This window comes from Elgaria multicarinata, chromosome 2 (genome assembly GCF_023053635.1).
Source record: "Elgaria multicarinata webbii isolate HBS135686 ecotype San Diego chromosome 2, rElgMul1.1.pri, whole genome shotgun sequence".
Lineage (NCBI taxonomy): Eukaryota > Metazoa > Chordata > Lepidosauria > Squamata > Anguidae > Elgaria > Elgaria multicarinata.
In genome coordinates this window covers 180,235,417-180,262,436 of record NC_086172.1, presented here as the reverse complement: position 1 = coordinate 180,262,436, position 27,020 = coordinate 180,235,417, and the positions used below count along the sequence as shown (strand labels likewise).

The following is a 27,020-nucleotide window of genomic DNA, read 5'->3' as shown; positions in this document are numbered from 1 at the left end:
AATAATAATAATAATAATAATACCGTATTTCTTCGATTGTAAGATGCCATCGATTGTAAGACGCACACTAATTTCAGTACCACCAACACAAAAAAAGCTTTGATTCTAAGAACTCGCGATTCTAAGACGCATCCTATTTTTAGAGATGTTTATATGGGGAAAAAGTGTGTCTTAGAATCGAAGAAATACAGTAATAGTAATATATTTCTTACCCGCCTCTCTGTTTGGATCGAGGCGGGGAACAGCAGCAAGCATAAAATACTGATTAAAAACATAGTATACACTGTTAAAAACATCCTAAAAGTATCCTAAAATTCCCCTGGATAGGCCTGCCGGAAGAGATCAGTCTTGATAGCTTTCTTGAATGCTAATAGACTGTTAAGTTGTCGAGTCTCCTCCGGCAGGCCGTTCCACAGTCTGGGAGCAGCAGAAGAGAAGGTCCTCTGGGTTATGGCTGTCAGCCTAGTTTTGGCTGGCTGAAGTAGGTTCTTCCCTGAGGACCTGAGTGTGCAGGGCGGATTGTACGGGAGAAGGAGGTCCCACAGGTAGCCTGGACCCAAACGTGCGCGCATCAGAAGCTACATGGCGGTGCACAAGATGTGAGAGGAAGTCCTCCTGTAGATGCCCCCATTAAAATGAATGGGGTAACTATGTCTGGTTACATATCTTCTTTTTCTCTCTTAATTAGGGCTAGCCCTGTAGCTGAGGGCCAAGACAGAGGTCCCAGCTTGGCCACAAGGCACGCAAGGCGACCTTGTGAAAGCCACCCGGGCTATCAGGCTCTGCATGAGACATATCCCCTGCAGGGAGCGTGTTTCACCCCTGCCTGCCAGGAAGAACACCAACCCGAACTTTGAAACAAGGAACTGGTGCCCGAGTTTGGCTTTATTTTCCTCCTCCCACGCAGCGCTTTTCCTTTTGTGCTGTGTCTTTTACACTGTAAACCTGAGGGCAGGAACGGTCTCATTATTAATCTTGGGAAGCCACTCTAGGAGACTTTTGGGGGCTTGATCAGGGTAAAAATGCTGCAGATAAATCAATCAATCAATCAATCATAATAAACTATAACATCATGCCTCCCGCTGCAGCCCCGCTAAAACATCTGCACGTTGTATTAACCATTGCACGTTGTATGAAATCATTCTTAGTAATCATTTTTTGTGAACCACCCAGAGAGCTTCAGTTGTTGGGTGGTATATGCAATACGTTAAATAAATAAATACATACATACATACATTTTCGCTCGCTCGCTCTCTGCCCCGCACACCTCGAGCTTCTGCCCTCGGGGACCTCCAAAGCCAGCCTTTCCCCGCGCCCCCTCCGACCCCCAGCAGCGCAGCTGCATTGGCGCTTCTCGCCTCCCCCCCCTCAAAATCCGGGCTCTCCTCCTCTCCATTTCTCTCCCCCCCACCCCCAAGTCTCAGCCTCCTCCGGCTGACTTTAGACTGGGGGCTCCTCGCGAGTAGGGCGAGTCCTTTCATTCGGAGGCGCCGGTGAAAGGAGGCCAGGAGGCGGCCGAGCGCCCCGACGCCGCCAGGGAGGGGAGGGGAGGGGAGGGGAGCCACCGCCCCCCGCGGGCTCCAGGTCCCAGAGGATCCCGTGACGCCTCCCGGACTGCCACCCTGCGCGCATTTCCTCGCGAGTAAGTGCTGCCGTCCGGGCAGGGCCGGAGAGGGCTGCCGGGGCCCGTCGGGAGGGGGGGGGAGGGAGGCGGCGCGCTGCTTGGGGGCCGCTGCGCCCGGCGCAACGCGCGTTCCCTGGGGGTGGGAGGGGAGCGGGGGAGGCTGGGCGCTCGGGGCCCCATCCGGGCCAGCTGCTGCGGGCTCCGGGGGCTTCCACCGTCTCGCGAGGAGGGCCCGTGGGAGCGCCGCCCCGCCCCGGGAGGGAGCCCCAGGGCCGCCGCCGGCGCCCTCGGGGAAGCGCCGCGCCGCCTCTCCGCTCGCAGCAGCCGAGCCCGGGCAGCTGCTTCCCCGGCGCGACGGCGCAGCCCGTCCAGGAACCCGCAGCCGAGCCCCGCCTCTCCCCTCTGCACGCGCTCGGGGGCGCTCGGCTTGGCCCGCAGGGGAAAGGCGGCAGACAGGGCGCGCCTCCGGGGCGCTCTGCATGTGCTCAGAGGCCCCGCGGACAGCTCCGTTCTGCCGGCCTGCGCGGCGTCGCACAGGGGCCGCTTGGCTCGGCGCTGCTCGGCTCCCTCTCTGCCCGCCCAGGGGACTCTGTCGCCGCCGCCGCCCGCCCCCGCTGCCCTCGCCCCCGCTCTTGCCTGCGCCTCCGCCTGCGCCAGCCGCCGCCGCCGCCTGGTCGTGCGCTGCGCTGTGCTGCGCTGCGCCGTCTCTGCCAGGCGCCTCCGCCGCCTCCTCCGCCGCCGCTTTGGCCGGGCGCTGCGCCCAGCCCAGCCGCTAAGGGCGCCCGGCAGCTGCCAATCAGGGCCGCCGCCGCCGCCGCCGTCGGCGCCTGGGGGGCGGCGCGCCTTGGCTGCCCAGGCGGGAGGGGCGAGGCCGCGCGGGGGCTTGGCGCTGCCCGGCCCCGGGGTGGCCCGCGAGCAGCGCGAGGGCGGAGGCCGCCCTTTCTTCCCCACGGCCCGTGACGGGGGACAAGACGAGACTGCTGCTACTAAAGTAGCCAAACATTCTTATAGTAAAGGGCATTGCACATCGATGGTGCCTTACTAGGATCATTACTATTGGTGCTACTACCAGTAGTAACTATACTATTAGTAGTGCACTTTACTGTAGTAGTAGTAGTAGTAGCAGTAGCAGTAAAAGCAGCAGCAGCAGCAATAATTAGTATTAGTAACTGCCAATCATAATAATGCACCATCAACATACCGCGTACTTTATACGCTCAGAAGCAAGAGGACAGAGTTTTCAGTTGGAGGCTCCTCGGGGCAGGAGCTTTAGAGTTTACAATTGGACACAGGGCCTCTGGTAACCTTTGGGGCAGATGCGCAGGGGGAGGGGCAGGAGAGCCCCCAATGCAGCAGCTGTGGGTCGGCTGACCGAATGCTTGGAGGTGGATTCCTGCATGGAGCAGGGGGTTGGACTTGATGGCCTTATAGACCCCTTCCAACTCTACTATTCTACAAGTCTATGAAGCAAATCAAGGCATACCCCTGATGACAACCTGAAGAGTGAGGAGGGGACTAAGAAGGCCATTATGTTGTTCCCCCCTCCCATTTAAACTGGACCCACTGGACATGGGGCAGGTGAGAAAATGAGAGCCAGCAGCAGCGGGCAAAGGTGCTGCGATTTCGTTCTGCCCCGTGACAACAGGGTGGGGGCGTTGTGCCAAAGATCCCAGGGACAGAAAAGGATGAGAGGTGTTTCCAGAGAGGTTCTGGACACAGTTCCAAGCAGAAGGGGCGGATTCATTTGAGGGCGCAGGAGAACCCAAGGCTCTGAGGGCTGCAGAGCCCCCAAGGCCTGGGTGGAGAGCTCTGCTTCCTTCCTCGCGGCCAGTGTAGCGGTGCCAACGGCCTCCTGGCAGAGCCTTGGCAAGGGTCTTCTAGGCCATCGATTTCCTGCTGGATGCAGAGCTAGAACATCCCAAGAGCCGTCTGCCCAGCCTCTCCTTGAAGGCCTCCAGCAAAGGAAAGCCCCACCTTGCGCCCCACTTCCGCACCTATCTGGATGTTGGTGCCAGGATGTTGCTCCTTGCTTTAGAACGGGCTTTTACTGGAAGCAAGTTGTGCTGTCGAGGAATCTCAGAAGCTTGAGGGTGCAGCAGAGCTCTTAGGCAGTGAAACGTGCTACATCGCTGCTCTTCCAGTGTTTCTTAAGGGGCCCTGGACAACACAGTCACTTTATGTCTGTTTTAATCAACATGGCAAAAGGGGGCATTTGCACCGTGACTAGTCCAGGCTTTCTGGTATGTCTCAGACAGTGACGGAGTTCAGACGACACACTAATTAACTGGGGGTGGGGGGTGTTAATAGGAACAGAATGGGCTCAAGTTAAAGGAAGCCAGATTCCAGCTGGACATCAGGAAAAACTTCCTGACTGTTAGAGCAGTACAATGGAATCAGTTGCCTAGGGAGGTTGTGGCCTCTCCCACACTAGAGGCCTTCAAGAGGCAGCTGGACAACCATCTGCCAGGGATGCTTTAGGGTGGATTCCTGCATTGAGCAGGGGGTTGGACTCGATGGCCTTGTAGGCCCCTTCCAACTCTGCTATTCTATGATTCTACAGCTGTTGATTAGTGTGTCGTCCGAACTCAGCCAGTGTCTCTCACATCTCATGGTGCTGAAGGGTGATCAGCTGCCTTGATTCTCCAATGAAATACAGTTATTGCGAAAGTCCTATTGAAAAATGGGCCTCTATGGATTACGCCTCCCCTGAGGTGTCAATAAACATGTAGACAGGGTGATCCAGTGAAAGAATGTTCTGCGCACAGCACAGTTAAACCATCACCCAGAAGATGTAGTGATGGCCACTGACTTGGATGGCTTTAAAGAGGACTAGACCAGTTCATGACTATCAATGGCTACTGGTCCCAGTGGCTATATGCTACTTTCAGTAGCAGAGGGGGGAGGGATGCCTATGTGCACCAGTTGCTGGGGAACATGGGTGGGAGGGTGCTGTTGCACCATGTCCTGCTTTGTTCATCCCTGGCCGATGGCTGGTTGGCCGCTGTGTGAACAGAGTGCTGGACTGGATGGACCCTCGGTCTGATCCAGCATCAGGGCACTTCTGATGTTCTTCTGATGGCTGGCCCAGGACCACCCAATGAGCTTCATGACTGAGTGAGGATTTGAACTCTACCCCACACACCAGCCTTCCCCAATCTGGTGCCCTCCAGATGTGTTGAGACTACAGCTGCCATCATTGACTATGACTGGGGGTGAAGGACCGTTGGCTGCTCCACCAGGCGCAGTCTTGCTACTCTGCTGGAAGGAACTGTCCAAGGTTCCACGCAGAAAGAGGTCCCAATCCCAGCTCTGCTGACAGGGATCCTTTCAAGTGAAGGTTGAATCTGGAGTCGCTCCTTTCTTACATTTATATCCTACCCTGTTAGAGCAGTACGACAATGGAACCAGTTACCTGGTGAGGTTGTGGCCTCTCCCACACTAGAAGCCTTCAAGAGGCAGCTGGACAACCCTCTGTCAGGGATGCTTTAGGGTGGATTCCTGCATTGAGCAGGGGGTTGGACTGGATGGCCTTAGAGGCCCCTTCCAATTCTACAATTCTGATTCTATACCCTTTCTCCAAAGAGACCACCTGCAGCCTCCCATCCAGCCGCCTTAGAGGGCTACGCTGGTTTAGCTCAAGCAGAATTTCATCCCTACTTGCACACCGATTCACACATTGTACTCATACACTGGATCCAGGGCTCATCTAGATCAAAAAGCTCAGGGATATTTTGCAATCAAGAATTTAGACAAGGCCTGCAAGCCTCACTTCAGGGACAGCCTTGCTGTGGGGGAAGGTGCGAGAGACGCAACTATGTCCCGGTCTCCCCATCTTGAAAAGTAAACTCGCATGCGCTGCCGGGCAAAGGGCAGAGCGCTTGAACTACCAAGAGAGTTTTGCAGGGGGGTTGAAACTGACCACTCTCAAAGTCTGCAGAAGATCCTTCTCAAGGTCAAGGTTATCATGATTGTTAATCACCTTGTTTGTATTCTGTTCTTCCTCTAAATTGCTCACAGCAGCATATGTGGGGGGCTCTTTGATTTGGGGCACAGCACTGAACTGAGAAAGAGACTGACCTGGAGTCACCCAGTGAGTTACACTGCCGAGCAGACATTCAAATCCAGATCTCTTTGACAAAAGGGCAACACTCTTACCTGCTACACCTGGGCTGGTCTAGGATTTGAATTCAGCACCTCTTGTCCCCAAAAGCAAGAAATCGTACTTGCACGGTGTAGACGAACAAGCCCTTTGGGGGAGAGTCTTGGAAACCGGCGAGCCGAGCTGACAAAGGGAATCTCCACCATTTCTTGAGACTAGTCATTATTTGTTCCAGTGCAAGTCTTGTCATTGTAGGGCAGGGGTGGGGGAACTCTGGCCCTACTGCGGGCCCCAGAGGACACTGTCCCCTTCCCTTGGCTGTAGCCCCTTTCCACCGACCCTCATCTTTTGGTGATTTCCTGGCCTTTGCGAAGATTTCCCCCCATTCTAAAATGCCGAAATGTCTCTACTAACATCCTACAGTTTAATTACTGGCAGTAAGAGCCACAGTATGCTTTTGTGCTTTGGCCTCCCTCCTTTTGCATTTGGCCCCATCCATCACCAGAAAACACACACACACACACACACACACACACACACAGAGCTCTTTGCCGAAATTACATTTGCCCCTTGAGTTCAACATATGAAGGGGAGAGGTTTATGTTGCTTGACATGGGAGATGGCAAGAAAACTAACTATCTAACACAGCCTTCCTCAACCTGGGGCGCTCCAGATGTGTTGGACTACAACTCCCAGAATGCCCCAGCCGGGGCATTCTGGGAGTTGTAGTCCAACACATCTGGAGCGCCCCAGGTTGAGGAAGGCTGATCTAATAGGTGCCCATGACATGCAGGCATCCTGGCTCTAACCTATAAAGCCTTAACACAGCTCGGGACCACAGTACCTGACAGAACGCCCCTCCCGACACGCACCTACCCGTCCGCTACGCTCAACATCTAAGGTCCTCCTCTGGGTGCCTACTCTGAGGGAGGCTGGGAAGACAGCAACACGGGCGAGGGCCTTCTCCGTGGTGGCCCCCCAGATATGGAATGATCTCACCGACATCCGACATTTAGGGTGGATTCCTGCATTGAGCAGGGGGTTGGACTTGATGGCCTTGTAGGCCCCTTCCAACTCTGCTATTCTAGGATTCTATGACATCTGCCTGGCACCAACATTGCTATCTTTTCCACGCCAAGTCAAGACTTTTCACTGTTCCCAATTATTTAGCAGCATGTGATGAGTTTTAATCGATCCCAGACGTTTTTAGCCCTGGCCGACAGCCCAAATTTGTTTTTAGATGTATTTCTTTATTTTATTACATTTATATACCGCCCCACAGCCGAAGCTCTCTGGGTGGTTTACAACAATTATGTCTACGTTGTCTTTGTGTATACTGTCCGTTTCACCCAGAGAGCTTTGGCTATTGGGCGGCATAAAAATGTAATAAATAAATAAATATTGTATATTGTTTTTAATGTTTTAATCTTTTGTAAACCACCCAGAGAGCTTCGGCTATGGGGCAGTACAGAAACGTCATAAATAACTTAAACAAATGATTAAATGAGGAATGAAATAACACATCCATCTTCCAGACAGAACTCCAAATTTCAGAGGTGCCTGCTAATTGAGGAGCCCATTGCATCTTCCCATCGATATCGCAAATGGGAAAACGCAACGTTCCTGAGCCTTTCCTTACCAGATTATCCAGGGCTGCCCCTCTAAACCCCACAGCCTACCCAACACACGGCACTCCCCATTTAACCCTAACCTTAATGAATAAAGGCAGACAAAAATAAGGACCATAGTGGTACTTTAATGGATGAAATGAAAAAGGCGAAACATGGATGACAGCCTTGGAAGAGGGGTCATGGAAAAAAGGAGATTCCCCAAGTTTTATTAGACAATACTGCTTCTTATATATATATTCAAACATGCCCAAACCGGGAGAAATCCATTCTCCCCCCCCTCCCCACAAAGCCCTCCCTCCCCAAGCACCCACACTTTCCCCATTTCCCTTCTGGCAGAGTATAAATAAAATACGTGTCCATGAACAGAGCAAAGCATTTAAAAACTCCTTTGAACCCTGGGCATTGGACCTGAGGAAGGCTTAGCCAGTCCGGCGCGTCCTGAGTTCCTGGTTCAGGATTGTCGCGAGGGGTCCTGTCGCAGGAAAGGACTGGTGGCCTTTTCCAGTGGGAGAACGGCCACAGTGCTCAGAGGCAGCCCGCCAGAAGGACCGGGCAGCCCCTCGTGGTCTCAGCCACTGCTCTCGGCGGAGGTTGATCAGCCGTGGCGAGCATTGGGTGAGACTTCTGCCAGGCCCAGAAGTCTGCATAGGGCCAGGAGGCCACGGTTCTGCAAAGGACTGGGTAACCCCCCCTCTCTTTTCCCCAAACAATCTCAAGCACTTCTGAAAAATGACAGACGTGTGAAGGGGGCTCGCCCTCCAGATGCACGCTGAAGCACACGCCACCACTTCTGCATCAATCTATTCCTGTTGCACGCATCCTGCCAACCCTTCCATCGTGTTTCCTGATTCCTCGCTAGGATCCAGCTTGCATATTATCCACAGCACGCCCGTCATTTCGGTAAACGCCAAACTCCCTTTTATGACAAATTCCGCAAACAAAACCCATACAAAATACTCTTGTACAAAACTGCATTTATACAGGAATAAAAGGGTTGTCGTGTTTTCTTTTTAATCATAATAACCTATATATAAACACCTCCCTTCGACAATGTGCTACATCTAAGAGGAGAAGAGCAAAATGAATCCCAGGCTCTTTGTACAATTGTAAAAAAAGAAAAGGGGGGGGAAAGCCCACCCTCCACCCCCCACAAAACCAGAAGCTGTTCTGCAACCTTCATGTGCTAGAAGTTAAGATACATCACACCACCTTAGCAGCAGATTAATAAATAAGGATTAAATAGTCTATTTTACAAACCCACAGAGAACAGTTGCGTTAAAAAACAAACCCACCACGTCTCCTGGGAACGTCTCCCGCTTGAAATGGGTCATTTGTGGGCCCTGGACAAAACCGCAAGGGCCTGGCATAGGAGAAGTTCCCAATGGGTCGCGCCCCCCAAATATTCTCCTCCCCCCGGCCCTGATTTTGTCATCAGCCCCCTGCATTCAAACGAAGGCATTGTCAGAAGTGCGGAGGAAAGAGCAGCCTGGGCTTTTTAATCAGAGCACGAAGAACGACATGTCCAAAATCATACGGCACCGCGGCTGCATCGGGGGCTTTCGTGTTTCTGTAGGCCTAACGAACAAAAGGGACTAATTATCTCATAGCTTTTATTAAGCAAACTTGACATAACCAACCACATAGTGGCAAGTGACAAAACAGCTGCTTCCCAGCTGCAAGACGCACATGACATTTGGCTAGGAATCCTAAAAACCGGGTCCGTTCGGATGGCGACATGGTAAAGCGAAGGGTGGGGTGTGTGTGTGTGTGGAGAGGGGTAGGGAAGAGGGGGGGGGGAGGAGGAGGAGGCTGCCGGCGTCGGCGACTTGGATCGAGTTTCCTTAAAGGGCTGCTTCCTTAAGCGACCGGTTCCTTGGCTCGCAGTTCAAGTCGGTTTGCGGTTGCCTAGTAACTGTTTTCGTGGCCTGCCAAAATGTAAAGATTGCTGTGTGCGGTTGGGTTATCAGTCGGCCGGCTTTCCAGCACCACCACCCTAGGAGGCAAACAGAACAGAGGTGAGGCAGCAGCAGTGGCGTCGTGCATCGTGGGCTTTGCCAGGGGCCACTTCTGGCCCGCCAGCATCGCCCGCCCTTCGCCCCGTCCCAGCGCACTTGCTCACGGCACTGCCCACGGCGCTTTTATGCACCACAGCAGGCTGGCGCTGAACGGCAGGAGCCTGTAAGGGTCCTCAGGGCTACATGGCGTTGCGCTGCCCTTGGGGTTAGGGCTGAAGCCTTTCTCAGAGTTGGACCAGGCGGCCAAGAAAGGGCCTTTGGACCGTCCGGATTTTGAGTGTAGAGAAGAGGCATCAAAGGAGCTCAGGTGCTCAGCAGGAAGTGTTTACACCAGCCTACCCCAACCTGGTGCCCAGCTGAGGCATGCTGGGAGTTGCAGTCCGAGACATCTGGGGAGGGGGGGCACCAGGTTGGGGAAGGCTGGTTTAAGCTTTCGGCTTCTCTCCTTCACTCTCTGGAAACAAAGCCCTATGGAGAGAGACCGAAAGAAGTGGGCCTGTTTAGCCTGGAGAAGAGAAGACTGAGGGGAGACATGACAGCACTTTTCAAATACTTAAAAGGTTGTCACACAGAGGAGGGCCAGGATCTCTTCTCGATCCTCCCAGAGGGCAGGACACGGAATAACAGGCTCAAGTTAAAGGAAGCCAGATTCCAGCTGGACATCAGGAAAAACTTCCTGACTGTTAGAGCAGTACGACAATGGAACCAGTGACCTAGGGAGGTTGTGGGCTCTCCCACACTAGAGGCCTTCAAGAGGCAGCTGGACAACCATCTGTCAGGGATGCTTTAGGGTGGATTCCTGCACTGAGCAGGGGGTTGGACTCGATGGCCTTGTAGGCCCCTTCCAACTCTATGATTCTTAGGCTTATGAGCTCCTTCAGGTACAGGAACTGACCCATCCCCTTAATGGCCAGCCAATGTCACCTGCTCTGTGGCCAACTCTTAGCCTAGGATTCAAAAACTCCATAAATGCCCAAACACGCTTGTCTAATGGTCCCTTCGCATTTTTCCAGGGCTTGGTGCCGGTTCATACATGTAGTTGACATGGTAAGAAGGCAGCACTGTGCAGGCGCGGATTGAGAGACTCGCTCTGGTGCCGATAAAAATGATTAAAATCTTTAATAATTCTTATCTGTGTCTGGAACGCTCGACGTAAATAAGTTTTAAAACTGTGTTAATGTGATTGATTGTAGCTCCTGAGGAAGAATTATTTCGAATCCGAAACGTTGAGCTTTCCAGACACAGATAATAAGAATTATTAAAGATTTTAATCATTTTTATTGGCACCAGAGCTAGTCTCTCAATCCACATCTGCTGGTTCATACAGTCATAGCTGAATCAATGCCCAACACTGGTCCTGGTTTGTACCACTTCAGGCTGCTGGTGTGGGATTCTGTGTTTCCTCTGAATGCTCAGACATATTTAAAAAAGTCCTCGCATGCAGAAAACTAGCATGGCAAGGATCAGGGTCTCACCTGGCCTTCCACTTGGCATGTTATCATTCCGTGTGCAGTGAGTGTGTCTCCCCCACCCTGCCCTCCTTGGGGGAGCTTTTAAATAGATGGTGGCCCGTTATTACTGATCTTGACCACACTGTGCACCCCACAGAGGAGTGCTGGGCATGGTAAGAGGGCGTTCTGTGAGGTCCCAAAAGTTTCAGCCGTGTGCAGGGCCGTGTGACGCTCCTCTTCATCCCAAGGAGGCTTGGGCAAGAGAACGTCCTGGCAGACTGAGCCCTGTCGGTCAGACCTGTCTGAATCATGCTCCCCCCCCCCCCAAATCTTGTTCCCCATCCTCTTCCCTGTGCCTCAACGTAGGGTTGCTTCTGCATGTTTCAGGTCTCTAAGTGAAATCCTCCCCCTGAGCACAGCCCTGCTCCGGGGAAGGATTCTAGCTTCATAGAATCATGGAATCATAGAATAGCAGAGTTGGAAGGGGCCTACAAGGCCATCGAGTTCAACCCCCTGCTCAGTGCAGGAATCTACCCTAAAGCATCCCTGACAGAGGGTTGTCCAGCTGCCTCTTGAAGGCCTCTAGTGTGGGAGAGCCCACCACCTCCCTAGGTAACTGATTCCATTGTCGTACTGCTCTAACAGTCAGGAAGGTTTTCTTGATGTCCAGCTGGAATCAGGCTTCCTTTAACTTGAGCCCGTTATTCCGCATCCTGCACTCTGGGAGGGTCGAGAAGAGATCCTGGCCCTCCTCTGTGTGACAATCTTTTCAGTATTTGAAGAGTGCTATCATGTCTCCCCTCCATCTTCTCTTCTCCAGGCTAAACATGCCCAGTTCTTTCAGTCTCTCTTCATAGGGCTTTGTTTCCAGACCCCTGGGAATCTGAGGGCCTCGGCTGGGTTTGTCCTAGAGAATCCATTGTAAAGAACCAAAGACTGACGTTACCTGTCAGAGCCCAATAAGCGAAACACCCTCGTTTCATCCGAGATCTCCTGGGTTACCTGCAAAACGGAGAAAGGGGCAGAGATCGTGAAGGAGCGAGGCGTGGCGAAGGCAACGTTCCCACCCACCTTGGAAAGGAACAGCGCCAAGCAAGATTGCAAACGACGGGGGACTCGTCAAAGAGGCAGGAGACTTTTAATAATAATAATAATAATAATAATAATAATAATAATAATAATAATAATAGACACACTAAGTCTGTTCGGGCATTCTATTCCCACCCTGCTAAGCCAGAGTGTCCGATCCGTGCACTTCTTCCTCCTCTCCTCCCAGGGATTGCACCTTTGCTTCATAAGGGTGGCTAAAGTGTGGCGTCGTGGTTGGTTTGGGATAGGAGAGACCCAGGTTCTAGTCCCCATGTGGCCGTGGCTTTCAGCCAATCACTGACTCTCAGCCTAAACTACTTCACAGGGTTGTTGTGAGGATAAAATGGCAAGCAGGGGTCTCCTGCATGCTGCCTTGGGCTCATTAGAGGAAAGGCAGGACGCTAAATGTGAGGGAAAGGGGTGGATCGTGTCACTATCCGTGCTCACATGTACTGCAGAGCTCAGTGAGATATTATAAAAGCTTTTTAATATACTGATAAGCTACACTAGTTCCCAGAATTCAGGTCTACTTCCACGTTAAAGCTGTATATTATATCATTAAAAAAGCACTGACAAGTACTCAAAGACCATGGTCTCTTCAAATACTTCAAAGGTGGTCACACAGAGGAGGGCCAGGATCTCTTCTCGATCCTCCCAGAGTGCAGGACACGGAATAACGGGCTCAAGTTAAAGGAAGCCAGATTCCAGCTGGACATCAGGAAAAACGTCCTGACTGTTAGAGCAGTACGACAATGGAACCAGTTACCTAGGGAGGTTGTGGGCTCTCCCACACTAGAGGCCTTCAAGAGGCAGCTGGACAACCACCTGTCAGGGATGCTTTAGGGTGGATTCCTGCACTGAGCAGGGGGTTGGACTCGATGGCCTTGTAGGCCCCTTCCAACTCTGCTATTCTATGATTCTATGATTCTATGATTCCTGCCCTGAGCAGGGGGTTGGACTCGATGGCCTTGTAGGCCCCTTCCAACTCTGCTATTCTATGATTCCTGCCCTGAGCAGGGGGTTGGACTCGATGGCCTTGTAGGCCCCTTACAACTCTGCTATTCTATGATTCTATGATTCCTGCATTGAGCAGGGGGTTGGACTCGATGGCCTTGCAGGCCCCTTCCAACTCTGCTGTTCTATGATTCTACTTGTCAGTGCTTTTTTAATGATATAATATACAGCTTTACAGTAGAAGTAGACCTGAACTTTGGGAACTAGTGTAACTTATCAGCATATTAAAAAGCTTTTATAATATCTCACTGACCTCTGCAGTACATGTGAGCACGGATAGTGACACGATCCGCCCCTTCCCCTCACTTCACTGCCTTGATTTTAAGGAGCCCGGATAGGCGTCTCCTTGCTTATCTGAGGATGCTGAATGTGACATGTAAATAACAAGCAGAGAAATACTTTAGCCTCGTGGGAATTGAGCACAGCCATGTTCAGCAGGAAAGGCCAAACCAAAGATCCATCGTGGGCATTTAGCAAGCAGGGAAAGGCTCCTCCACAACCCCTGCGTAGCCGAGATGCTTCTTAGCTGGAGATGCTGTAGGGATCCAACCTGGGATCTTCTACATGCAAGTGACGGTTCCGCCCCAAATTCTCTGGGAGAATTAGGTATTGCTTCCACCGCCGTGGCAGGCCTGGCCCCAGAGTTGGGGCTTCTTGCTCAACAAGGGAAACCAGGCTACACACCATAATCAATACTGCAAACTTATCCAGCACCTTACGCAATATCTCAGTGATCCTTACGACAGGTCCGTTTTGTTATGCCCATGCTCCAGATGCAGGGACTGAGGCTGAGCGAATACCAGCCAGTTGGCAACTTCGTGGCTGAGGAGTGATTTGCACTTGGGACTCCAAGACTAACTGCTTTGCCCCTGTAGTCACAACGCCCATGAACCTCAGCAGCTGCCTGAGGTCAGGTGAGACGATCCGCCTGTCTAGTTCAGTTTCGTCTACACTGGCTGGCTTTTCCCTTACACGCCAGGCACCGATACTTCTGTGTGTATCAGGAGCGCCAGTCTGGGAGGCTGGACAGCAGGATAAAAAGGCCCCAAATAAGGAGGGGGTGAAGGGCCTTCTTCAGGACAGCCCCTGCAGGGGTGGGGAATCTCCTTCAGCCAAGGACTGAGTTCGAGGGCTACGTTCCTGTGCTGGGCAGGACTGGAAGCAACAGGGTGGTGGCAGTGGCAAAACACACAAAAAATACCGCCACGTTGTAGCTTAACGTTCTTACTGCCGGTAGCTAAGCCTTAGGGGAGTCATTTCAATATTTTAGGATACGGGGAAAAACTGCACAAGAGTCGGGAAACCACTCGACCATCGGTGTTTGGGGGGAGGGGAGGGGCCAGAGGAAGGGGAGGGGCTTCCTATGGTCCCACCCCTTCTTCCCAACCACCAATGGTTGGGCGGAAAAAGGGGACGGAGGTTGCCCACCCCTGCCTTGCGAAGGATTCTTCTTGGTCTATGAATAGCAGCCTCGTAAATAAAGGCCAGGTAAGGTGGGAAAAGAGAGACCGGGGGGGACGCCGAACACTTACTTCGTCGGACTTGAAGCTCTTGCCTTGCATGCCGTGCTTCCAGAAGGCCAGCACGCTGTCCTGAAGGCACACTGCAAGGAGACACACACAACACAGGGCTGACGCACCGACACGCCTGGCACGGACGCGCTGAGCACAGGGAGGGCTGGGATTCCAGGGGATGCTCGCGTGTCACTCATGCACCAGCAAGAGGTCCTCTGAGCGGCGGGGAGGAGGAAGGGAAGCAGCCCTTCGAGGCAGGCAGGGCTTTGGGGACGTCTCAGAAGGCCCCGAGAGGCTGTGCTGAGCTTCCGATTATTGACGTTTAGCACCCGGGAGAGCGGCCCTCGTTTCTTGCTGACGCTCGTATTACACGTTTCCCTGCAAGCCTGACTAGAGAAATAGGTCTTCGGCACACGCTGCAAGGCCCCAAGGTCAACGGATCCGGACAACTGATGGGCCGCCCTCACCAACTCTTACTTGCCATCTCGATCCTCCCAGAGTGCAGGACACGGAATAACGGGCTCAAGTTAAAGGAAGCCAGATTCCAGGTGGACATCAGGAAAAACTTCCTGACTGTTAGAGCAGTACGACAATGGAACCAGTTCCCTAGGGAGGTTGTGGGCTCTCCCACACTAGAGGCCTTCAAGAGGCAGCTGGACAACCACCTGTCAGGGATGCTGTAGGGTGGATTCCTGCATTGAGCAGGGGGTTGGACTCGATGGCCTTGTAGGCCCCTTCCAACTCTGCTATTCTATGATTCTAAAAGGGGTGGGGTGGATTCAGGAAGCAAGGGGGCAGGCCTGGGGCTGGAGGCTCCCCATGGCTGACCCAGCAAGTAGTAACACCAGGCGCGTCAGACACAGCAAGCGACGCCAGAGGAGGAGTTTGCTCACCGACAGATTCAATGCCGAAATCAAAACTGAGCTCCGAGGCCAGCTTCTTGCTTGACTTCAGCTTGCCGTGCAGATTCACGATTTTCACGAATCCTTGAGAGAAAAGGAAAGAAGCCAAATCACCTCCGTGTCAAACAAGGTTCGTGGAAAGGCCCAGAGGCAGCCACCTCCCCCCTGGGGAGGAGGGAACCGAGAAGAACGAAGACGCAGGCAGGGCTGGTGCCAGACTATTTTGCACCCTAGGCAAGGTGAGCTACTTTCACACACACCCCAAAAAAATGCCAACTTTGATTTTTAAGAACAGATGTTTCATGGAAAAAAATAAGAAGCACAAAACTTGAAACTGCTCAATTTATTTTAAAGTGCAAGAAATACGTCACGCCAGTTATAGCAAACAAATTGGAAAGGAACGTCTATGGGTCTAAAATGCATTATTTAATAGGAATATCACCTCCAAATCATCCCCCCCAACTCACATGCGTGCGCACACACACACTCAGCATCACTCACTCCAAACAAACACACTCATGGACACATGCATTCACTCAAAGACTCCCTGCACCCATACATTCTCTCTCTCTCTCTCTCTCTCTCTCTCTCTCTCTCTCTCTCTTCCGGGCGCATTCCGAAAGTCCGAACGTGGAGCCGCCCCACCCTCACCCCAGCGTCCCTGGCTTCACTTCGGCTGGGCGGGTGCGGGGCGCCATCTCGCCCACCCAGGCCCAGCTGAATCCTCGGGCCGTCTCACAGCTAATGCGCATGAGTGTTGCGCTGTGCCCGGCACCCCTCTTAGCTTGGCGCTCTAGGCGGCCGCCTGAGTGGCTTCTATGGTAGCACCGGCCCTGGACACAGGTTTCCACACCAGCGCTCCATCAGCCCCACCGAGCGCCCCGGGCTTGTGAAAAGCTTCCAGACAGGAGAGCCCGAAGCCACAGAGATTTACAAGTGGACCCGGGTCAACTTCCACTCCTGTTTCACACGGTTTTCTAAAATAACCGCTGCTATTAGATTGCGTTGCTTGGACATTTATATTTTTGTAATAAGAAATATTTCACGTTCGTTGGATTGCCTTTGTCTGGCAATGTTCATCAAAAACACTGCAATGTAAATATTAAATACTAATGATGCGTATATAGGAGGCACCGTTCGGCCAAAGGGAAGAACTTCGAAGTCCTGCTGAGTTCAAGGCAGAATTATTAAGGGTGTCTTTAAGTTGACTCTAAGGAATTCAAAGTGATTCACTTTGGCTTGGGGAACAGGGGTGGGGTGGGGGAACTGCACAGGCACAGTGGCACAAATGAAGTCCCAAATCAGCTCCAGGACTGTGGGGTATTTCTTTTTAAATCCCTTTCCCCAAATAAATTCCCATGTTTTCCCTTGTGGGGCTGCAGCCCCATTCTGTCGTTCCCCCACCCCATCCCACCCCACTCTGCCCCAACTCTAGGGCAGATGGCATGCCGTGTCTAGCGTGGTCCCAAAGAGAGCCAGCAATCTAGACCCCCTATCTGGACAGGGATAACCTGGCTTCAGTTGTCCATGCTCTGGTAACCTCCAAGTTAGATCACTGCAATGCGCTCTACGTAGGGCTGCCTTTGAAGACGGTTCGGAAGCTGCAGCTCGCGCAAAATGCAGCGGCCAGATTGATTTCGGGAACTAGACGGTTCAACCATATCACACCTGCTCTGGTCCGCTTGCACTGGCTGCCTGTATGTTTCCGACCCCAATTCAAGGTGCTGGTTTTGACCTATAAAGCCTTACGGCTTGGGACCACAATACCTGATGGAACGCCTCTCCCGACGTGAATATACCCGGTCACTACGTTCAACATCTAAGGTCCTCCTCCGGGTGCCTACTCTGAGAGAGGCTCGGAGTGTGGCAACGAGGGACAGGGCCTTTTCGGTGGTGGTCCCCAGACTGGAACGATCTCCCTGACGAGGCTCGCCTGGCGCCAACGCTGCTATCTTTCCGGCGCCAGGTTAAGACTTTCCTCTTTGCCCAGGCATATGGCGGCACATCTTAATCACCCACATGTTTAGTTTTTTTTAACGGTTTTTAATGCTTTATGTGTGTATGTTCTGTGTTTTAGAATTTTAAATTTTGTATACTCGTTTTAATCTTAATTTTAGAATTTCTGTAAACCGCCCAGAGAGCCCTGGCTATGGGAGCGGCATATAAGTGAGATAAATAAATAAATAAATTCCTGGAGACCGCCCGCCTTTTACAGCAACTCTGCTCCTGCCACAGGGTGGGTGGATGGGCACTCTCAGGAGAAATATTCACCACCACCAAAGACGTTCCGGCTGAAGCCTTTGACCTGGAACATCAAACACAACACACGAGGATCCGGCCCGCTTTACCATCAACGCTGCAGGGCTTCAAAGTCCAACAAGACTTATACTCTGTGTTGGTGCAGCACTGTAGAGGACGTTTAAGCCAGCGTTCCCCAACCCGGGGCCCAACCGCTGCGTTGGACTACAACTCCCAGTATCCCCCAGCCAGCATGGCTGGGGGATACTGGGAGTTGTAGTCCAACGCAGCGGTTGGGCCCTGGGTTGGGGAACGCTGGCTTAAACTGCTTCGCGCCTTGTGTTGCCTTTCAAGGAGTCCAAGCATGGCGCATGCATCATCTCAGCAATGTTTTAACAACCCTCTATGTGGATCATCCCTGAACCTTAGATCGCAGGGCAAGGACCGAGGCGCAGACACGGAGGCTTTCATGAGCTCACCCGGCGAATCTGTGGGTAAGATGAGAAACCCCAGCCAGGAGCCTTCTTCCCAGCTGCCATGTCACGCCCTGAGCCATTGCGCCAGGCGATGCTTTCCCCAAAGTAACTGTTGCCAAGGGAGGCTGCTCAGGCCATGGGCTCCCCAGAAGGCGGGCACCCTGCTTCTCCCAAGGACCGATTTTCTCCAGATAACCCTGCCTTGCAGTTAGGCTCATTGAAGGAAGCCCCTTCTCTAGTTGCACCCGCTTTTTGAGGCGAGACGGGTGCCTACCAGAGAGAGGGACTTCTCGGTGGTGACACCCAAATTGTGGAATTCGTTCATCCTTGACACCTTTTCGATGCCAGACTGTTTTCTCGGGCTTTTGATGGCAGGCTTGGATCTGTCCTTTGGAGTATTTATTCCTCCTGTTTTTATGTTTAAACTGGCTACCGGTTTGCTTCAATGGTTTCCGGCCGCGTGCTCCTGTTTCCAGTTTGCTCGGAAGCTGAAGATGTAAAAAAGCAAGGCATTAAGCCCCGCGACTTACTGTCCAAGCACACGAGAACCGTGTCTCTCTCCAGCTGCGTGACGTGGATGGCGTCCAGCTGTTGGCAACCTGGAGGAGAGAAGAACACAAGGGTAGGATGCAGCCGCGTGCCCCCGTTCACACGCACGTGTGAACTTCCCCATGTATTATTATTATTATTTATTTATATAGCACCATCAATGTACATGGTGCTGTACAGAGTAAAACAGTAAATAGCAAGACTCTGCCGCATAGGCTTACAATCTAATAAAATCATAGTAAAACAATAAGGAGGGGAAGAGAAGGCAAACAGGCACAGGGTAGGGTAAGCAGGCACAGGGTAGGGTAAAACTAACAGTGTAAAGTCTGCACAACATCAAGTTTTAAAGCTTTAGGAAAAAGAAAAGTTTTTAGTTGAGCTTTAAAAGCTGCGAATGAACTTGTAGTTCTCAAATGTTCTGGAAGAGCGTTCCAGGCGTAAGGGGCCTAAGGGGGCCTTTAACCAGGGCTGGGGTGGGCACACAGCAGGCGTTCGCCTGCCCAAGGGCCTCTACTTCCCTTGCTCGGCTTCGTCCATTTTCTTCTGCTGCCCCTTACGCCTGGAACGCTCTTCCAGAACATTTGAGAACTACAAGTTCAACCACAGCTTTTAAAGCTCAACTAAAAACTTTTCTTTTTCCTAAAGCTTTTAAAACTTGATGTTGTGCAGACTTCTACTGTTACTTTCTACTGTTAGTTTTTCCCTACCCTGTACCTGCTTACCCTTCCCGGTGCCTGTTTGCATTCTCTTCCCCTCCTTATTGTTTTACCATGATTTAATTAGATTGTAAGCCTATGCGGCAGAGTCTTGCTATTTACTGTTTTACTCTGTACAGCACCATGTACATTGATGGTGCTATTTAAATAAATAATAATAATAATAATAATAATAATAATAATAATAATAATAATATGCTCTCACCAAAACGGAGAACAGCTACTTCTAAAGGAAATGAGCTCAAACACTCATTCTGGGTCCCAAAACAGAGGCTTTATTTGTTACAGACTTTTGTCCCCAACGCACAGGCATTTCAGAAAAGACAGGAACGGCTGGGTCAGCATAACCACCTCGCCCCACCCCAAGGCTGCGGAACGTTCAGGCCTCCATACGTTAATGGACTACAGCTCCTAACATCTCTCGGCTTTAGCTATGCTGCCAGGGATGATGGGAACTGCAGTCTCCCCAGATCTGGAGGGCCATGTATTCCCTGCCATTGCCCGACAATGGTTCCAATAAGCCTAACTAAAAGACAAAGACACACGTTTTAAAAATAAAGTCAGCCAAAATAATGTCTCTCCTATCAGGACTTCCTGGATTAGGGTCGCTTGTGACGACTCAGCCCGTCAACGTGCCTGTAGAAGTCTCCCACCTCCCCACTAGTAGAAGGACGTGTCGTCCCGCTCCCCAGGAAGGGGGCTGCTTGCTGCAAGAAGGCCCGGAGCTCTCCCCGCACGCCTCTCTGGACTGCAGCCAAGGCCTCCTCCGCTCTGCAGACGCTCTGCAGGTCTCCAAGGGAACCGGCTGAGATGGGAGAGCTACAGAAGCAACCGAAGCATTTTATCTTTCAGGCCGGGAGGACGGGGGCCGAAGAAGCACGCTGACCTCTTGCAACCCTCGGTAAGCCTCCGCACTTGGCTGTTCCCGTTACGGTCCACGAGCAGGGCCTGCACGCGCCCGGGGGCTTAAAGGCAGAGGAAGACCACGGAAGCCCCCATTTGGGGACTTCCAAGGCAGAGACCAAGCAGCCCGCCTCTCTGTGCTGGGCTCACAGGGCTGCGCTTGTGGCCTCTGCGGCAACAGACGAAGACACAGGCCAAGACAGACGCTGCCATGGACCGGGGTGCGCTGCATCAGGTGCATCGGACTCTTCTGCTACAACAGTTGCCTGGTGAGGTTGTGGCCTCTTCTTCCACCCTAGAGGCCTTCCAGAGGCAGCTGGACAACCCTCTGTCAGGGATGCTTTAGGGTGGATTCCTGCACTGAGCAGGGGGTTGGACTCCATGGCCTTAGAGGCCCCTTCCAACTCTGCTATTCTATGATTCTATGACAGTCTTTAAGGAGCCGCAGGGCCCTCGGCTGCTTTTGTTGCTGACAGATATAGGGAGGACAAAGATCACCGAAGGTTTTCCAGGACTGTGGAATTTCTGGGCATTCATCCAAGCAAGGGATGGAGGGGAGAGCACGGAAACCGGAGAGCAGGGATGTTAAGCCACAGGCCTGCGGGCCCAATCCAGCCTTCCCCACTGATTGTTCGCGGGTTTCCTGGCGGTTGGGCCATTCCAAGTGGTTGAAAGGCCTCTCCTGAAGGCTTAGCTACTGGCAAGAAGAACTTGCGGCATTTGGGGTATTTGGGGGCCTCCCCTTTTGCCTGACTCCGCCCACCACTAGAATGCGGGCCCCCAGAGCTTCTCTGAAAATAAATTCGGCCCTCGGGCTGGAAGAGGTTGGACACCCCTGCAGTAGAGGTTACAGACCTGGGGGCACTCAAGCTCCGCCTTGCTCAGCTTCGCCCTCCAACCAAAAGCTCCTGCGGCTTCACCAGGCAATGCCCACCCGTTTCCAATTCAAACCCATCCCCTTCAGAACTAGAAACTTGACTTTTGAATAAGAAGGGAAGGTCAATGGAGATCCCGGGGACGCTTGACCCCAAGAGGAAACGCCTGTCACTTGTATTCAGTCAGCTTTTAATGCAGCCTTCCCAAAGTCTAAGGGATTACCACTCCCATCGCCAGCCATACTAGCTGGGGATGATGGATTTTTAGTCCAACCAATCTGGAGAGCAAATGATTGCGGAGGGCTGTTTTAATGTAGGACGTGCCGTTTTAAACTTTTACGCACACTCTCAGCTGGTGTCTTTCAGTTTTAGACTTCTTTTTATTAATACCTTAACTGCTGGTGTTTGATTATCAGTAGTGATTTTCAGTTTTTCAGATTTTGTCCTATGGTATTTCCCCATTATTTGCTGAAAGGCACTTTGTGTTTCAAAGAAGGGAGGAAGGTCAATATTAAACTAAGCGAAGGAAACTCAAAGAGCCTCACCTGCACCAATTTCTGTAAACCATGAAGAAGCGGAGTTCAAGTTGATCGTCTCAAACTGAACGACCTGGCTTGGATCAGCGCCTTTGCTGATGGCGACACACACCATGGGGTATTCCTGTTCTGGGATCACCAACATTTCGAAGACGTTCAAGGGGGTTGGCAAAGGGAAATCAAAGTGCTGGGGTGAGGGGAGGCAAAGGAAATCAAACAAAGATCAGAATGGAAAGAAGCGACAGGCCCCCATCTTACAGGGCGGACATCTAATTTATCCCATCCATCCCGTTTATTACACACCGAGCTGGTTCACATGACACAACAGCCCACCGTGGCTTAATACAACCCCTGTTGCACTGCGCCCGAGCGCCTAGGGGCACCATTTTTCAACGGTGTCCGTGGCCCCCAGCTTGCCAAGGCTTGTCATGTCGTGCAATCCCAGGCAGCAGGGGTTGCTTGAGGATTAGACAACCCTCAAATAACCCTAAAGCAAGCCATGGGTTATTTAAGGGTAGTTTATCATAGAATCATAGAATAGCAGAGTTGGAAGGGGCCTACAAGGCCATCGAGTCCAACCCCCTGCTCAATGCAGGAATAAAGCATCCCTGACAGATGGTTGTCCAGCTGCCTCTTGAAGGCCTCTAGTGTGGGAGAGCCCACCACCTCCCTATGTAACTGGTTCCACCGTCGCACTGCTCTAACAGTCAGGAAGTTTTTCCTGATGTCCAGCCGGAATCTGGCTTCCTTTAACTTGAGCCCGTTATTCCGTGTCCTGCACTCTGGGAGGGTCGAGAAGAGATCCTGGCCCTCCTCTGTGTGACAACCTTTGAAGTATTTGAAGAGTGCTCTCATGTCTCCCCTCCATCTTCTCTTCTCCAGGCTAAACATGCCCAGTTCTTTCAGTCTCTCTTCATAGGGCTTTGTTTCCAGTCCCCTGATCATCCTGGTTGCCCTCCTCTGAACACGCTCCAGCTTGTCTGCGTCCTTCTTGAATTGTGGAGCCCAGAACTGGATGCAATACTCTAGATGAGGCCTAACCAGGGCCGAATAGAGAGGAACCAGGACCTCACGTGATTTGGAAGCTAACAACCTCTCCGCCTGGGCCTGCCCGACACGACAAACAATCAGAACCGTCAGCCGGGGCTTGCATGTTCAAAATGGCAGCTGACATATCTTGCAGTACCCCAAGGGTTAGTTAACCCAGGGTGGCCTCGTCCTGATGTGTGAACTGGGCCCTTGGACCTCTCAAGGCAGTTCTCAACAGCAATAAATAATTTCAGTGAAAACCAATGTAACCTATTACGTCACAATAAAAATGTACGGTCATGCAAGAGACAGGATCACCTCCAAAAAGGTCCGCCTGGAAAGGCAGAAGTGTGTTACTGTGCTGCAGCAAGCACAACGAAGAGCCCTGTGCAATCTCAAAAGCTCACACATTTATTATGATAGATGTGGCATAATATGGTAGCCAGGCTGGTCACCGGTACACCTAGGGGGGACCACATTACACCAGTTTTAAAATCTCTTCACTGGCTGCTGATTAGTTTCCGGGCGAAGTATAAAGTGTTGGTTATTACCTTTAAAGCCCTACATGATTTGGGTCAAGGCTGCCTGTGGGATCACCTTCTCCCGTACAATCCGCCCCGCACACTCAGGTCCTCTGGGAAGAACTTCCTTCAGCCAGTCAAAACCAGGCTGACAGGTATTACCCAGAGGACCTTTTCCTCTGCTGCTTCCAGACTGTGGAACGGCCTGCCGGAGGAGATTCGTCAACTTAACAGTCTTTTAGCATTTAAGAAAGCTATAAAGACTGTCTCTTCCGGAAGGCCTATCCAGTGGAATTTTAGGATGGTTTTAGGAAGTTTTAACAATGTATATTGTGTTTTGATTAATATTTTATGTATTTTATACTTCTTGTTCCCCGCCTCGATCAGGATGGAGAGGCGGGTTAGAAGTATTATTATTATTATTATTATTATTATTATTATTATTATTATTATTATTATTCTGGGGGTAGACAACACAGTGCCTGCCGAGGTGTCCTGCCCCTCCCACTTAAAGAAAACCCCAAACACCACGTCCTTATCGGTGGGTGGCTGCAAGCCGGTGTTTTTTCCAGCAGTGTGCAGAGGAGAAAAAGAAGGGGGTGGAGAAAGAGGGGCTTCTGCCTGGTAAGTGGGTGGGGCGGGGGAATGAGGGAGGGAGGAGGCCAAGAAGGGCCCACAAGTAATGCCGACAAGCCAGCCGGGGCGGCCTGTGGGGCTGGGAAGGGCTGTGTGTTGGGTTCTGTGTGGGTGTGAGAAAGGGAGGGAAGGAAATGGTGTGGGGGTATTTTGAAGGGGTTCAGCGCGTGGAGGGGGGAACGAGTTGGCTGGCGAGGGGGGGAGAAAACAGTTGTCTGCCTGTGAAATAGGGGTCTTGTTGGTGCTCAAAACTGTAGGTTCAAAGGAGTTTTGCGCCTGCTGCCTCGTACGCAGTCTTCTGGGCATCCATGGCAGCCATTATGTGATGGTGCCCAGGAGAATTCCTCAACTGGCTAGATGTGCCATCCAGGACAAATAAAAGGACTTCTTCACACAGCGCTTGGTTAAACTACGGAACTTACTACCACAAGATGTAGTGATGGCCACCAAGCTGGAGGCAAAGGCTATCAATGGCTCCTAGCCCTGATGGCTGTGTGCTATCCCCAGGATTCGAGGCAGTAAGCCTGTGTGCACCAGTTGCTGGGGAACATGGGTGGGAGGGTGCTGTTGCACCATGTCCTGCTTGTTCATCCCTGGCCGATGACTGGTCGGCCCCTGTGGGAACAGAGTGCTGGACTAGATGGACCCTTGGTCTGATCCCGCATCAGGGCTCTTCTGATGTTCTTAAGGTTGCCTTCCCCTGGCATAAGCTGCGATGGACAACAGCCCATTTCGTCACATACAGGAACTGTGACGCTGAGGTCTTTGTTAGCCTTTTAATTGCCAAAAAGGGAGTTTGCGTGGTGAGCTTTTGGATGCGAGGGACTTCCCCCCACCCCCCAATCCCTGGGTCTCCCAAAGGGCCTGGTGCCTGACCAACCCAACCGTGCCCTTCTTTAAGGTAAGCACCAGCATCTTCATTTGGGCCTGGAAACTAACTTGCCATAGATGCAATTTCCACTTCAAATCTGAATTGGCTTATGAATGGTAACAATGCCTCTTAGTTTTGGCAGACAGATCTGTACAAGAAACTGCTACGAAGATGCCCAAAGAGGTAAAACGTACCTTTATTAACATGAATTTCTGCATCGGTTCATACCACTGAAGCAAAACAATCCCCAACTGTAACGCTCCACAGAGGTATTTATGGCCTGTGTAGGGGTTTCTTACTGAAGAAGGAAAAGGACAGAAAAAAACCAAAGAATTATGGCCAATGCATTTCAATCGGGCAGCTGTTCAGACGGCTCTTAAAAGTCATCAAAGCAAATGTACAGCTCCATATTACACAATCCAGGCTATGGTTTTTTAAAGTTCAGTTCAGATTTCAAAGACGCTGCTTGAAGATCTCGTTCCCCCATGCATGACGCTGTCCCGGCTCCCTTACACGTGAAACTCCCACAGCCACGCAGTAACGCTTCCCTTTCGTCCTTCGCACCCACCATTTCCCTGAAGCCTTTGGCTCAGTACCCGTCTCTTGCTGAAAAATAAGCAAGTGAAACTGTGCCAGATTCTTTCACCCCTCACTCTGGCCTTTTATCTTCTCTCTCTCTCTCTCTGGGTTGAACTTTGTAAGCTTCTTGGGGCAGGCTCCCTTTTCACGTCCATCCGTGAAATGCCACGCACACCAAGGGTGCAAGGTGAACAGTAAGCAACGATGAAGATCATTTCTGCCACACTGTACTAAAACTCTCATGTTTCCTTGGGATGGATGGTATTTATTATTTTATTTATTTATTTATTTATTACATTTCTATACCGCCCAATTAAAAACATTCAAAATATAAAACCATAATATAAAATACAATATAAAAGCTCAACCAGAGAAAAACAGCAGCAATGCAAAATTACGAATTTAAAACACCAAGTTAAAATTTATTTATAGACTGTTAAAATGCTGGGAGAATAAAAAGGTCTTCACCTGGCGTCTAAAAGCATATAATGTAGGTGCCAAGCGAACCTCCTTAGGGAGCTCATTCCACAGCCGGGGTGCCACAGCAGAGAAGGCCCTGCTCCTGGTAGCCCCCTGCCTCACTTCCTTTGGCAGGGGCTCGCGGAGAAGGACCCCTGAGGATGACCTTAGGGTCTGGGCAGGGACATACAGGAGGAGGCGTTCCTTCAGATAGCCTGGCCCCAAGCCATTTAGGGCTTTAAATGTTAATACCAGCACTTTGAATCGGGCCCGGACCTGGACTGGCAGCCAATGAAGCTGGAAAAGGACTGGCGTGATGTGGTCTCGTCGGCCAGTCCCTGTTAGTAACCGTGCTGCCCTGTTTTGTACCAGTTGAAGTTTCCAGACCTGGACCTGGACTGGCAGCCAATGAAGCCACTACGATGTTACTTCGACAATTTCATGCACCCTCAAACATCAAGAGTGGAAATTTAGCCAGAGCAGGGCAAACAGAAAGAGGTGTTTTCTAAAGAAGATGACACCAAAAAACCCTTTAAACTTAACAACTGAATCTTGGTTTAGGGAAGAGACCACAGGATTCTGCACACGTAGACCCCTTTCACATGACTGCCTCCTACTTCCAGGGATTGGACACCACGCATGTGGCTGCCACCAACCTGTATTAAAAGTCACCAACCTGTGTTAATAGTAAAATGAGTATCTGGCTAACCGGATTAAACCTAGGCTCTTAAGAGTGGGTTGGTGACCAGGGGGGCACTCGTCTCACATAATGCCAGGACTGGGTTGAGCGGGTGGAAATTGTCCTTGAGAGGAGAGGACGCGCATGATCCTGAGACCCATTCCTGATCCCAAACACTGATTCAGTTGTGGCACTGAGCTGGGGCTCAGACAGCCCTTTAATGTCTCCTGTGGAACCTACAAATGCTTGAAATGTAGGGCATTGGGCACCAGAAATTCATTTTTGAAATTTGACCAAGGATCAGAGTGGATTTACTTTTGCAGTACAATTTCACTGCTTAGCTATGAGGAATAAGAACACCAAAGAACACTCAAATTTGAGCCACAAAACTAGCTCTCGGTTTTCTAGCTGACAGCGCAAATAAGGAAATGTTCAAGGTAACATACTTTTCATGGCCTGAAAACCTACAAAATCCCCTAGGTGTTATCAAAATTCTTCCTAAGCCTAAACTCAAGACAGATATTTTTCACGTGAGGGCATGGAAGGACAATGACTCATATGCCCAACCACAATGTTGCAAAACACAGAACCACAGTGTTCCAGTGCTAATTTCT

The 27,020-nt window shown here is 51.4% G+C and overlaps 1 protein-coding gene across 2 annotated transcripts in view; it reads right to left on the bottom strand.

Annotated features, from left to right (window-relative positions):
- Window positions 1–7,660: 7,660 nt before the first annotated feature.
- MAP4K5 (mitogen-activated protein kinase kinase kinase kinase 5) overlaps window positions 7,661–27,020 on the bottom strand; it is a 132,850-nt gene continuing 113,490 nt past the window's right edge. For both annotated transcript variants that reach the window (XM_063118248.1, XM_063118250.1), the window contains 7 exons: window positions 24,884–24,987; window positions 21,642–21,819; window positions 18,584–18,652; window positions 15,331–15,423; window positions 14,456–14,526; window positions 11,767–11,822; window positions 7,661–9,347 (listed from right to left, as the gene is read on the bottom strand). In XM_063118248.1, coding sequence (XP_062974318.1) covers window positions 9,260–9,347; window positions 11,767–11,822; window positions 14,456–14,526; window positions 15,331–15,423; window positions 18,584–18,652; window positions 21,642–21,819; window positions 24,884–24,987 — 659 coding nt within the window. In that variant the 3' untranslated portion in view covers window positions 7,661–9,259. The remainder of the gene's footprint in view (window positions 9,348–11,766; window positions 11,823–14,455; window positions 14,527–15,330; window positions 15,424–18,583; window positions 18,653–21,641; window positions 21,820–24,883; window positions 24,988–27,020) is intronic.